The sequence below is a fragment of the Camelus dromedarius genome, chromosome 17 (genome assembly GCF_036321535.1).
Source record: "Camelus dromedarius isolate mCamDro1 chromosome 17, mCamDro1.pat, whole genome shotgun sequence".
NCBI classification, from domain to species: Eukaryota; Metazoa; Chordata; class Mammalia; order Artiodactyla; family Camelidae; genus Camelus; species Camelus dromedarius.
Window position 1 is genome coordinate 3,521,411 of NC_087452.1, and position 14,207 is coordinate 3,535,617.

Sequence of the window (14,207 nt, forward strand, 5' to 3'; positions counted from 1 at the left end):
ATGGCAATTAGGTTTACTGATCTATTTTCTGTTATTATTTAATGGCAGTACTGGGGATTGAACCCAGGACCTCATGCATGCTAACCTCTACCGCTGAGGAATCTATACCCAACCCAACTGTCGTTAATTTTATAAAGTTCTTGGCCATTGTTAACTCAAATATTTTTATTTTCTTGTTTTTCCTCCTAGTATTCCAATTACATATATTTTACCTCTTTTGAAATTGTTCTGTAGTTCTTGGATGGTCTGTTCTGTTTGGGGCTTCGGTTCCCCCCCCCCACCCCGTTATTTTTTCCTTTTGCACTTCAGTAGGGAAATTTCTATTGACCCATCTCCACGCTGATTCTTTTCCTTGGCTGTGTCCAGTCCACTGAGGAGCCCTTTAGAGGCATTCTTTGTTAGTGTTTTTCATTTCTAGCATTTTCTTGCAATCTTGCATAGTTCCCTTATCTCTGCTTACATTACCCATCTGTTCTTACGTTATTTACTTTTACACTAGACTCTTTAACATATTAATCAGTTATTTTAAAGTTCCTGTCTGATAACTCCAACGTGTGTAATATCTGAACCTGGTTGTAATGAATGATTGGCCTTACCAGACTGCGGGGGTTTTTCCCTTGCCCTTTTTAGCACACTTGTAATTTTTTGTTGAAAATCAGATACTATTGGCTGTATTAGGTAATAGGAACTGAGGTAAACAAGCCTCTGCTGTGTGGAGCTGCTATTCTGGTTAGGAGTTGAGCTGTGTTTAACGTCTGCAGTAACTGTAGGTGCCAGAGGCTTCAAGTTCCTGTAGTGTCTTTGCTTTTCTCTTTCCTCTTGACTTTGGGCTTCCCTAGAAAGTCTGTGTTTTGTATCTCTTCCAGCTGTAATCCACTCTTACAGTGGAACTGGCCTGGTGGTAAGGTGTGGCGGAGGGGAGGCATTCTGTTTTATGATGAAATCTCAGTATTTTAGTGGGCCTGTGTCCTTGGGCTGTGACCTTTGTGTTCCTTAACCCGCTATGATATTGTAATAAATATATTCAGTCTTTGTTCCCAGCTCCTGGCCAGAGCTCCTAGAACCCTTGTAATTTCCTCAAGAGTGATAGGAGCGTCTTCCATCATACCTCATTTTTGCCCGTCCCTGAAATAGCCCTGGAAAGATAAAGGAGTAGCTTTTGTTGTTCACATCAAGCCCCTTTCAGTATCACCAGAGTTTGTGTTAATGAGCTGACTCTTAGAAAGCCCCTAAGGGGGGCTTGTTGCCAGGGGAACTAAATGATTAGAGGGTTGGAACTTTCAGCCCTACCTCCTTATCCTCTGACCTCCAAGGTGATGGGGCTGAGGGTTGAGTTAATCACTAGTGGCTTAAAGATTTAATCAATCATGCCTGTGTAATAAAGCGTCCATTTAAAAAACCCCACCCGAGGGACTGGGAGAGCTTCCAGATGGGTGAGCACACCACGGTGCTGGGGTGACCTGCCCAGAGAGCGCACGGGAGCCCCACACCCCTCTCAACACCTTGCCCTACACATCTCTTCCATCCAGTTGTTCCTAAGTTGCATTCTTTTCTGAAAAACCAATAATCTAGTAAGTAAACTGTTTCCCTGAGTTCTCTGAGCCATTACAGCAAATTATTAAAACCATGGGAGGGATTGTAGAAACCCGATTCACAGAAGTTCGGAAGTACCAGAGGCCTGCACTTGTGACTGGCATCTGGAGAGACGGTCTTGAGGGACTGACCCCTTATCGTGTGGGATCTGGTGCTAACTCCAGGTAGTGTCAGAACTGAATTGTAGGACAACCAACTGGCGTCAGAGAACTGGTCAGTGTGGAACCCTCTCCACACACACATTTAGTGTCAGAAGTGTGTCAGTAGTCAAATGTACAGAAAAGTACCCTCCCCACGCCTGGATGAGACAGTAAGGCTAGAGTGGAGGGGCTGGAGTGGTAGGCATGCCCTCCCCCAGGTGGAGTCAGACTCGGGTCAGTCTCCCACCCCCATCCCTAGGCCTTTGTTACGGAGAATGCTCTGAGTTTATTTTATAAAGGTTACTCTTCCTCTCCCCCAGCTAGAGCAATTACCTGTGAACACCAGGCGAGGTCCCTGGAGATAAAACCCGTAAGAATGTGGGGTGTCCCTTAGGCTGTGGCCCCGGGGTTTCTCACTCCCGTGAGTCCGCACTCGGCCTCCAGGGACACATCCCGGCTCCTACCAGTGCCGGCTCCGGCTGCTTCTGCTGCGGGTGAGCAGCTCTTGCCGGTGACTGCGCCCCTCTCCAGGTTTCTAGGGGGCAGTAGGTCCTGCAAACTCAGTTCTCTGATGGGTCCAGAAAGTCATTGATTTTGAGTTTACCCAGCTTTTCCTTGTTGTAAGGACAGGAGTGACAACTTCCAAACTCTCTGCGTGCCTGAGCTGAAGCCAGAAGTCCTTTCCGAAGTATTTCTTAAAACCATGCTAGGCTACTGAAGCATTTTAGGCAGAAGGGCTTTTGACCTTCAAGTTCAGAGGAGGTGCTTCCTGTGGATGAAACCTCGTACCCGTTAGAAACCTGAATGTCCGCACGCACGGCAGGCTGGGACCGCGTGGGTTCTGGAGTCAGGGAGACCAGACCTGGGCTGCAAGCCCAGCGGTGTAACCCTGAGCGTGCTTACCCTCAGGCGGGAACGCTACACCCTCCTTCCACCACCGACTGGCTCCGCGCGCCCCCCCCCCCGCCCGCCCCGGCTCACCTCTCTCAACCTGTTCCTTCGTGTGTCAGCTGAGTACCTGAGTCACCACCTCAAAGGGTGCTGCACTTGCCTGTGGGAGACGGATCATGTTATCAGCACTGCAGGAGTAACAGGGCAAGGGCAGAACCTGAACCCCACGTACCCCGTTAGGAGCCCAGCGACCTTGACTTTGTCCAGAGGCCCTAAGCACACAGGTAACACAGGAGCTGGGGCTGTCTTCTGATACCAGATGGTGAGGAAGGAAGGCGGGGAGGGATGTTATCTGCTGAGCCTCACAACAGGTGTGCACATACACACACACACCCCCAAACACTAACGGATGCTATTTTATTTTTTAAAAAGGTTCCAGTACAAGGCCCCAGAGTAGTGCATGCAAATCGTAACCCTCAGCCTGTCGCTGTCAGACGGCCAGCGCAACCTGCTACCGCAGTCTGTGACCTGGCGCACACACCAGCTTCGTAACTCAAGTCCCGTCACCTCAATATGCCAGTGCCCAAGCTAGCAGGTGGCTCTTGACGACCTGGGTGCACTTCAGCACCTGAACAGCAGAAACACGCTGAGTTCTAAGTATAATGAGTAAGTGTCCGTAGTGTATTAGCCGGGGAGAAACACAAGGCATAAAAGGGAAAAGCCAGCTTCGTGTGATGTCTGAATCCCCCAAAGTCTCTTCCATACATGACCCGTGTCTGGGGACTTCTGCCAACGTCACATCAAGGACTCGCTCATTTTCTGATGAGATGGAGCTGTTTGCCTTGAAGGACTGCAGGACGGGTGAAATATTCACACGAGGTAAGAACTTGAAGCTGTGATTTCAATTCATGGGCTGTCTTTCCCCTGACATTAACCCATCTCTGTAAATCCAACTTTGTGCCCGTGTGAATTCTGAGAACTGGTACAGCTGAGGGGTAGAGAATTCTAACTCCTGTCGTGTCTGTGATTATGGGGGAATAAAGCCACGGAAGAATCCAATCACATCAGAGGGCTTTAGTTTGTTTTAGTATATTCAGTGATTTTTAAATTTAAAAACATGTTTACTATGTGTGTGGTTCTGTGCTCTTAGCTACTTACAGATCGCCACCTGCTGTTGATTTCAGGAAAGGGGTATAGTTAGTAAACTAGTCTTACTTGAAACCACCAGCTGACTGAGAGAGACTCTCATTGGAAAAGTCATCATGAGGGAGAGCAGCGTACAGCTTCTAGAAATACCTGCTTTCAGTGCAGGGAGCTTCCTTCTCTCCAGTCAGAGAGAAATGACAGGCTGAGCAGGGAGGAGCATGCAGCTATCTGGAAGTCCCTCCAGAGCCACAGCACGAAGGGCTTGAGGAAGAAAAGATGCCTGCAGCTGGCAACATTTTAGATGCCTGACTGCTGACTTCCCAAAACTATGACAGTCAGTGAGCCTGGCAACCGGCAGACCTTAGTAACCCATTCACAGTCCTCTGGGAAAAGAACCCAAGTTCCAGGGGTCCTCCACCACCCACTCCCCATTCCTGTGGCCCTGTACAGGACCCTATCATTCAGCCCAAAGATCCAGCAGGTGCCAAAGAAATGTGAATAGTGTTAATACAAATACAGATTACTTTTACACCACACAGTTTTTCAGACACTCCCAACATCAACAGGGGTCTCCCCAGAATGTAACAACACGAATTTCAGCTCTCACACCAGTAACCAGGGAGAGCATGACCCAGAGTTAAAGGGGCATAAAGTGACTAGTGGTAAGTTACTGTTCATTAATTAACAAGCGTAACTGCAGGAACTCTACCCGAGCTGAGCACACTTGGGTTATCATAACATCAGACATCACTTAAGGGCTATGTTTCTGTGAACCTAAGCACCAGAGCTTAATTAACAATTTCCCTTTTTGCCCTTAATTGATGAAGTTCAAGTACTGCAGTTCTGCCAGAATGAGCCCAGCTTGTGCCTCCTTCAAACATTTCAGATTCTTAATACTAAACATGGGTAAGAACATATCTCACCAGGGCCAAGGGCAGGACAAGATGAACCAAAAGGGAAGACGGCTTGTCAGCTCGCCTCGGAAGTTGTTTTAATTCACCTTCTAACTCCGGGAAGCTCCAGCTCTTCTGACCACATTCCACAAACGCTTCCTGTCACCAGTTCCTAGACCACAGACTGGGCCTTTGGAAAAAGCCCAGGTCAGAGTAATTTTGCCAGAGCTCTAGAGGGAGCTTTCTCCAGGGACAGACAACTGTCCCAGCCGTCATTCAGTTCCACAGAACGACACTCTGGCTCTTCTCCCAAATTATACTACCTCGATCAACCAAAAGGTGAACCCCTCCTGTTTTCTAGAAAGCTCATGAGACTCACAGTGATAGCCCCGCACTGGGAGAAACAAGTAAGGATGCAAAGTGAGTAGGAAACAGACCCCCATCGGGTGGAAACCCCCATCACCCCCTCTTAAAAAGAGATGCTGGGTTCTCCTGGGTCTAAACCACTGCCTTCAGAGCAATAACCTGCCCTTCCACTGCACAGGCAGGACGTGCCCAGCAGGGCAGAGGGCGCCCAGGTGACAGGGACAGACCTGCCAGCGCCAAGGGAGATTTAAAGGAGTCTATCTCATCTGTCTTGCCTAAAAGAAGGGCCCCTGTAAGGCTGCCCTATAATACTGCATAATGACCAAACACCAGGTGGCAGCAAATGGACGCACGAGGCGCAGGGCAGCCATTTCTGCCCAGGGCCCAACAGAACTGCACTTCGTTGCATCTGGGCAGTGAAGATTCAAAGTCCCTTCTAAAGGGAAAACCCAATTTAACAACATCAAAAAAAAAAAAAAAAAAAACTGAACAGGAAGAAACAGCAAATGAATGCTGATTCTTCCTGTTTTAGCTCCCATTTTATTATTCAACTGCCGTGGAAGAAGCTCCAAGTGCACAGCACGAAACAGCAGATTCCTCCCCACAACCTGCGTGCGCCTTCATTCTGGCCCCTCTTCCTTCCGCATCAACCCCAGCAGCCGTCCCTGCCGCTGCCCTGGCTCCCACCAGCCCCAGGGGCACCCTGCCTGCCACAGTCCATGGTCAGTGGATGCCCTGCCATCTATGGTTTGCGGTCAGTGAGTGCCCCACCCACCACGGTCAGTGGTCAGTGGGTGCCCTGCGCCACCACAGTCCACAGTCAGTGGGTGCCCTGCCCACTATGGTCAGTGGGCGCCCCCCTTCTGTCTGGCCAGGGTGCGCTTCAGCTCCCTCAGATTCTCCGTCAGCACCTCCACCTCGTCCAGGCGGCCGCACTGCTTGGCGTCAAAGATGTACGCCTTGATGTTGTCGATCTGCTGGAGGAGGAGCTCCTCCTCTATGGGCTCCTCGCCCTCCAGCCCACTGTCGCCGTCCACCTCGAAGGGGTTGGTACCCGGGGCCTCCTCGAAGGGGTTGCCAGGAACAGGGGGACCTGAGGGCCTCTGATGGGGACACTCATCTTCCTCGTCGAAGGGACTGGGGACCGAGCTGTCTGGGTCAGTGAAGGGATTCCCCACCACTGCCTCTTCTTCCTCTTCCTCAAAAGGATTGTATTCTTTGTGGGCACGGACTGCAGAGTCGCAGGGAGGCTCTGCCGCAGGAGGGCTGGCCGCGCCCTCTGCCGCGGGGCTGCAGAGGTCTTCCTCGTCAAAGGGATTCAGGGAGGGCACCTCACTGTGCTGTGATGTGATGCTCTGGGGGAGGAACCCTGGGCCGAGCACCGGGGGCCCAGACCACACTCTGCTGGGCTCCAGAGCTGAGCTGGGTGAAGGGGTCTTGTGGGCTGCACTGCCCGGAACTGGGGAAGAGCCCAGATCCAAAGCATGAGCCAGGTGGGTGCGAGGCTCTCTGCCTGGCTCCAGCTGAAAGGGCCTGCTGTCTCGGAAGTCCAGGGACCGAGTCCGCGTGTGCAGGGATGCTGCCTGGAACTGCTCCCTTTCTCGCTCCCGCTCCCGCAGCATCTGCAGCTGTTCCCGCTGCAGGTCCTCCTCCTCGGCCTGCCTCCGGGACAGCTCAATGGCCTTCTCTGTCTGCTGTTGGTCATACTCGTCCTGCAGTTGGCGCAGGTTCTCCTGCAGGGTGCGCACTTCATCTGTCCGGCTGGCAGCCTTAGCCTGCCTGATAAATGATGTGATGTTGTGGATCTGCTGGAGGAGGGGGTCCGAGTCCTCACTCTGCCTCTGACCTCCGGACAGCGGGAGCCAGCCCTCAGCCTTTCTCAGAGGGGCAGGGCCCCTGCGAAGGGATGCCACCTCCCCATTGGTCGCACGAGACGCCAGGTCACTCCGCCTTTCCTCAAGCCTTCGCTGGGATTCCAGGGCAGCCTAGGAAGAAACCAAAGCCATACAGAAGAACATGGTCACCAGGCCAACAACAGCCACATTGCCAGACACCCTCTGCGGTCCCAATATCCCTGCACCAGTGGGACTCCAACTCCTCACCTCAGGACTAAGATATCCAACTGCTAAAATCAAATCATGCTTTTTTATCGGAAGGAAAGGAGGGGCAAACCCTGATTTTCAAGAATAAAATAATGAGTAACAATTAGTAAAGGGATAAGCATTTCTCAGCCTTAGATTCCCTGGCCTTACACTTGCCTTAAAGCTCTGAGGTCTGTTACCCCTCCTCTACACCAGAATCTCCCACGAACACACGTGTTACTCTGCTCGTCCCAAAGTGCTCTGCAAAGAACTGCCTGGTGTCTGGGCCCCTTAGCCTGAGCTGGAGGGAGGGGTGCCCATCTCCGAGGTGTTCTGCCCAGGAGAAAATCAGCAGAACCTCTGCAAGAGAACTAGGACCTGGGTAGAAAAACAATTATTCTGGTTTCTAAAGATGAGAGTGAGGCCAGAACAGAACAGAAGGCAAATGCAAACTAGAGAGTGAGCGGTTCTGACTTAGGACAGCCTCACGGGAGGGAGGCCTTTAGGGGCCTCTCTGATCACAGCGGCTGCGCGGAAGCATCCGGACGCCCGCCCCGTGCTTCCCTCACCTCCCTCTCCAGGATCCTCTTCCTCTCCAGTTCCTGCTTCCTTTTCTTCTTCAGTTCCTCAAACTGCTCTTTGGTTGGCAGCGACATCAAACCAAGCAATTTTTCCTGCAGGGAGTCACAGACAATTTTACACTGAAAGCCCTTCAGGAAACGAGCCTGACCCTCTACAGTGAGAGCCCACTTGCGCTAAGCCGCTCCCCCCAGCACAGGCACGTTCATCAGCAGTAGCAGGAAAGGACCTCACCCCGAAACTGGCCAGAGCTGACTTCCAGACGGGCCGGCCTTCGCCCTACAGGATGCTCAGCACCAGACCTCCCAGTTACTCACCTCTCAGCGAGGCCCTCTCCGGCCGCCCTGTCCACACTCCTGAGCCTCCATCCGAGCCCTGCCCCTTCCCTCTTTCCATTTCTCACAGCCCTTCTCACTGTCTGATAAGCTATGTATTTCAGTTGTTTCTTGTCTCTCCCTCTTTATAAGCTTGATGAGAACAGGAATGTTTGTCTTTGCTCACAGGACGCCCACACCTGGAACACTGCCTGGCACACACAGGAACTCACTGATGACCAGGAAATGCAGTCACACATCAAGAGGAGGAAGTGCCTAATTCTCTGCATCATGGTGTTGTAAAACTACACCAACAGGACTGTTGGAGCCCTCTGTCAGGAGCCCAGGGGGCATGACTCTGACTCTCAAGAGGGCTTTCTAGGTACAAACAACTCGGATCCAACCACCTAGGTCCAGTCTGCCCTTGCACAAGCAGCTGCTTCCTCCCAAGCAGCAGCCCAGGAAGAGTCCTGTAGGAGCTCATCCCCAGGAGGAAATGCTGCGTGCAGGTGTGTCCATCAATACTCACAACAGCAAAAAATGGGATCCGTCAGTGCCCAGTGAAAGGGGGTGGTTAAATAAGGACCATGTACCCAGTCAAAGCAGCATCCTGTAGCCATTCAAACAAGAGCTATTGAGGGCTATATTAAAAAGTGCTTATGATATAAAATTCAGCAATAAAACAAAAAGAAAGAAATTGGCAAACATGCACTAATTATAAATACTTTTACAGCCAATGCAAAAGGAATAAAAAAGGAAATATGTCAGAATGATGATGATATTAGGGACACAGAACTAAAAGGAGTATTTTCTTTGAAATCCAGATTTTTCTCTAAATGTGGCATAATACATTCTTAATTTTATAAAGTAATAAGTGTACAAACAGAAAATAAAGAAGCCATCAGCTTCTGGGTGACAGAAGAGCAGGGAGGTGCACCTCTGCCGCCCGGGACAGCTTTACCTGCACGAAGAGTGTGGCTGAGTATCTGATCATCCTCTGCAGCCGCAAAGTGTTTGGATGTGGCGGAGGGTCCTGCTTCAAGTCTAAGGTTAAGATCTTCTTACTGAATCGGAACAAACACATCAACGCAACAAGCGCTGCAGCCTCCGAAACGGATGAAAAGTCGCTGGCTGCCAGGCCTGCACGCCGGCAACATTTGTGGAGAGATGGGTTAGACTCCACTGAGGTGTCCTTGAAGGTGAAGCCCGTTTCTTACCCATTGGTTGTACCCAGAGCCCCTAACAAGCACGGGGTGAAGGACACTCAGCCATCGAGACACTGAGCCCCCGGTGCAGGGCCAGCTGTGTGGGTGGCTGACCTGAGCAGCAGAAGAGCCCTGCGCTTAGTTTAATACTCTGCTATCACTGTCTTACAATTCTCAATAATTTCGAACAAGGTACTTGCATTTTCATTTTGCACCAGGCTCTGCATATTATATAGCCAGTGCTGCATGCACGATGGACAAGGATTCCACATCTCTGTTCTCTGAGTCACTGTACTTCCTAGGCTGCAAAGGGCTGGTCTAACCCAACAGTCCACGGTTAAAAAGCAGAGGTCAACTTCAAGAAAGAATCTGGGTTTCCATTGTGGCTCCAGCACTTGTGCGAGCTGTGGTGCATCTTCTCACCTATAAAATGGGGGTGTTAATCCCTACCCCCAGGGTAGCTTTGGTAGAATAAAGGAGCTGCTCTGTGTGGAAACAGCCAGTGGCTAGCACATGGCTAGTGTCGATAATCAGCTCCTATTCCTTTAGGAATCCTCAACCAGGAGCTACTGAGATGTGGCAGCCTCCTCCTCACACAGACCCTCTGGCACCAGGACTGGGTAAGCTCAGGTCTGCTAGCCACCCACCCTCACTCAGGGCAGCGGGGAAGCCATCACCTAACAGACCTCACCTTAAAGCGTCTATGAGCTCATACACTCTCTGAACTTCCATGCGAAGGTCACTGGCATGTTCCAGACTGTAGGTCGTCTCACCGGCACTAGGGAGAAATCACGGAGATGTCTGATCTAAGCTCCATCGCGCTGAATGAAGACTGTGGTGTAAAAGGACTCTGAAGGTTTGGGGCTCACAAAAGGGGAGGCAGTTCTTTCCAAATAGCATTTCAGACTCTTGTGTATAACACAGTGCTCATTCCTTTTCAAAATGTAAGTGCTAATCAACTGGAAGTTGCTTGCACTTTGCAGGCACCGCAGGGGCACACTGGCGCCAAGGCCTATGAGGTCCAGCTCCTAAGCTCGTCGCCAAAATGAACGTGACAGACTGTACTCCAGCCTAATCTCCCCGAACAGCTTCACTGCACCTAGCGAGATGCGTGAAGTGGTTACTAAGTGAGCTGGTCACACTACGTCAGAGAAGGTGCACGGCTCTTCTCACCCAAAGACTGCCCAGGGAGAAGAGGGACAGTGCGAGCGCAGAGCGAGGAATCCGGGCCTCAGCCTGCAGCGCGCCGCGCCAGGTGCCCGTGCTTCTGGGCCTCGTGAGCAGATGCTCCCTGGATGAGAAAAGCACTTGGACTCCAACTCAAGAAAGGAGGTGAGAGGGAGTGACTCTGCCCAGGCTGGAGGAGGACCTCAGGGCAGGCCAGAGGCGGCTGACCCCAGCCTCAGAGGAACAGCAGCAATTATCATGTGATCTCAGAAGGGTTCGTTTACAAGTCTGCCACTCCCACCAGACTGCTGAATTCCAAGTACAGTGATTAGGGCTTTTCATTTTTATATCTCTAGTAACTAGCACATGGGACAGGCTTAATCAGTGTTTACTGCGACGAGAAACATTTCAGACGATCTCTCAGCTATTAGTCCAGCCTCAGCGATGGCCACTCAGCTCCCTTCCTGAGGCAGCAGCAATTTCAGTTCATAAGCAGAAAGAACGGCCACGTTTACCTATCTTCCCATCTACAAGGCAGGCCCAGCTGGAGAAATCTTGGTGTGTGCTGTGACCTGAGGGTTCAGCAGTCATTTCATCATCTCTAACTGCACGGTTTGCAAAAAGAACATCAGACCAGAACTGAGAAGACTCACACTTTGTCTTGACGTCACCGAGTCACGTGGAATGTGGCAAGAGCGGCCCAAATCTACAAGCACTGCCCTGGTCACAGTCACATCAGCCAGCTGTCTGTCCCTCGGGGCACCCAGCACGCCCGGCTGACGCTCTCCTTCGTTACCTGAGCACCTGGTTATGGTCTGCGCTCCCACCACACTGAAGCCCACGAGAGTGAGCTGTCCTCACTGTCCACCACTGCAGCCCCGGCACCCAGAGCAGCGCTCGGCACGTAACCAATGCTCGATGACTATCCACTGAATGAATGAGTGACAGAATGCAATGCTCTGACGTAAAGCCCTTGAGAACTGGTCTTTGGAGAAGCAGGAGCTACACACCTGGAAACGTGCTCAGCAGTGGCAGTCCCCCCTTGGTAGGGAAGCCCGTTACTCCACAATCATGCCTGAGGCACAAAACAAAAAACCAACAGGGCTCGGGGAGAGGAGCCCCTGGGTGTCCCGAGGTCACGAGGAGACGCTGGCAGCCAGCTCAAACTGCCAGGGACAGAGCCCTCCTTGCTGGCGTCCAGGTAGAAGGTAGTCCTGCTCTAATTTCAAACCAACAGGCAGGGGAGTGGAGAGGGGCGGTGCTGACTCCAGGAAGTTCCAGGGAGGAAAGAAGCACAAGACAGATGCTCCAAGCCAAGGGCTCTCCGTGTCAGGGAGGTTTGCACCAGAATCACCCAGCTGCTGCCTCCACCCTCCTCACAGGAAGGGCAGTATACTTCACTGGGTGAATTACTGTTCAGCGAACTGCAGGGGGAGAAGAAACTGTGTCCTTTCCCTGCTGTTCTTCAGAACCACGCCCTAGGTAAAGGACTGGAAAGAGGACTGGGGTCTGGCAGGGGCAGCTAGAAGGGGGTTGGCCTAGGACAGTGGTGGCAGAGAAGGCTCGACAAACAGGGATTCCTCTCCTCCCACAGTCTGCTGCTGGGGCCGTGGGGAAGCGGGGCAGGGCCTACACAGCTTCCCTGCCTCTTTTCCATTCCTTTCCCAGCTCTCTTCCCTCCCTGTAAGCTGGGAAGCACTGGGGAGGAACAGGGAACGGAAGAAGAGCCCCAGAGAAGCAGGGAGAGATGCAGGGGAGGGGGTGTTCTTGCCACAGACCACTGGGTTTAGCCTTTCATATTTTGTAAGTCAGACGTTTACAGAGTCAGAAGTCAGGAAACTCCTTAAGGACTATACAAACAAAAAGTTCACTATTTTGTATGTGACACCCACCGTGGGCTTTGAATGTGGTCACTGACATCATGAAGGATTACACCCTTTGTTTTTTGGGACCACTGTACAGTATTGCTACAGTAAATGTCCGTGTAAAAATACAGGTCAGTTCCAAACAAGGTACTAACTCCCCACACATCACTGCAGAGGTGGCAGGTGGGCAACACAGGCTTAAAGTAAAGGAAGACAATCCTCCAAGTGAGAACACTGGACACCGTGAGTAATTTGCTTTTCTGCGGGTCGGGAAAGGCGTGCGGGGTCTGGTCCTAGCAGTGGCGCATTCTAGCTCACACATCACCAACTTCCAGAAGGATCAGTGCTCTTAAGAAAGGGCCGGCAGTTGCTTTCTGTCAAGAGCCAGATCATTATTTTCAGTTTTGGAGGCCACGCAGACTCTGTTCCAACGATTTAACTCTGCAGCAAAATCTACAGTAACCAAACAAATGGGCATGGCCATGTTCCAGTAACATTTAATTTATAAAAACAAGTGTCAACAGTAAGTGTTGGGGAGGATGCAGAGAAACTGAAACTCTCATACACTGGTGGGAATGTGAAGTGGTGCAGTCATTTTGGAAAACAGGCAACACCTCAGAAAGTTAAACACAGAGTTACCATATGACCCAAGAACTCCACTCCTAGGTATATCCCCAAGAGAAATTTAAAAATATGTCCACAAAAAAACCTGCACACGAATATTCATAGAGGCATTATTCCTAATAGCCATAAGGGGAAAAACCGACATGTTCATCAAGGGAGAATGGATAAACAAACATGGCCAGCCCACACAACGCCTTCATGCAAAGGGAACGAAGCTCCGGTACACACTCCAGCAGGGGTGACTCCTGAAAACGTTACACTATGTGAAAGAAGCCAGACACAACAGATCATACACTTAGGATTCTATCTTCATGAAATGTCCAAAACAGGCAACTCTGGACAGAAAGTAGACAAGTGGTTGCCAGGGAAGGGGAGAAAGGGCAGTGACTGCTGGTGGGTTTGGGGTTTCTCATTAGGATGATGGAAATGTTTCAGAATTAAGACAGTGGTGATGGCTGTACAATCTTGTGAATGGTTGTGTTACATGTGATGTGACGGATGTACTAAAACCACTGTACACTTCAAAAGGGTGAATTTTATGGGGTGTAAATTAATTTTTAATTAAAAAAAAAAAGAAGCAGATGATAGGTGAAAGTTGGCCTGCAGGCCAAAGTTTGCCAACCCCTGCCCTAAAGGAAATGCCTGTTCTCAGCCCTGACATCTCAATGTCACCCTGAAGTGGCATCTACCCAGGCATGAGCATGAGGCACGCAGCCCTTGGGAGGGGTGCCCGTCGTCCGAGGCCCTTCCCAGACACGCTCAACCAGAGAGCTGGGGTCACCTGAACACGACTGCACAGGACTGTAATGAGCACCACACAGAAATACAGACATGATAAAGAGTCTCTGTGGTCCGTGGCAGAAGAAGAGCATGGCCAGACTCAGGACTTTCATTTTCAGCTACTAAAGCAGAGACCTAAAATGCCAGAGAACAGTCACCAGTGAATGAGAAAAACAGAGAGGAATAGCTTACTTTAGTGAGGCTGCCATCCTGATGTATTCAGGAGCTTTTTGGTCAACTTTCTCCATGCAAAGTCGTAATTTCTAAGAACAAAAAAGAAGAGGTGAGTTGTGCTCTCAAGGTACAGAAAAGCCTACCCAGAAGTTATGCTGCATCAACAGAGATGTTTAAAATGTGCAGTTTCCTAAAATGAAAAAAATGCAGAGTGTTTTTTTGTTTTGATTGTTGTTATCAATTTTCTGATTTACAGACCAAGCAGAAAATCTTGCAGGAAGGAAAGACAGTGAGGGTGAACTTTGACCAGCTGTTTTTGAGAGGAGCAAGGCCTTCCAGGACACGGGTCATCCGAGTTTACCAAGGCAGAGAAAAGAAACTAGTTGCAA

The 14,207-nt window shown here is 50.6% G+C and overlaps 1 protein-coding gene across 5 annotated transcripts in view; it reads right to left on the reverse strand.

Annotated features, from left to right (window-relative positions):
* Positions 1–3,024: 3,024 nt before the first annotated feature.
* RBSN (rabenosyn, RAB effector) overlaps positions 3,025–14,207 on the reverse strand; it is a 40,657-nt gene continuing 29,474 nt past the window's right edge. For all 5 annotated transcript variants that reach the window (XM_064496216.1, XM_031470961.2, XM_064496217.1 and 2 more), the window contains 5 exons: positions 13,837–13,907; positions 9,900–9,986; positions 8,965–9,067; positions 7,680–7,784; positions 3,025–7,014 (listed from right to left, as the gene is read on the reverse strand). In XM_064496216.1, the coding sequence (XP_064352286.1) occupies positions 5,875–7,014; positions 7,680–7,784; positions 8,965–9,067; positions 9,900–9,986; positions 13,837–13,907 (1,506 nt within the window). In that variant the 3' untranslated portion in view covers positions 3,025–5,874. The remainder of the gene's footprint in view (positions 7,015–7,679; positions 7,785–8,964; positions 9,068–9,899; positions 9,987–13,836; positions 13,908–14,207) is intronic.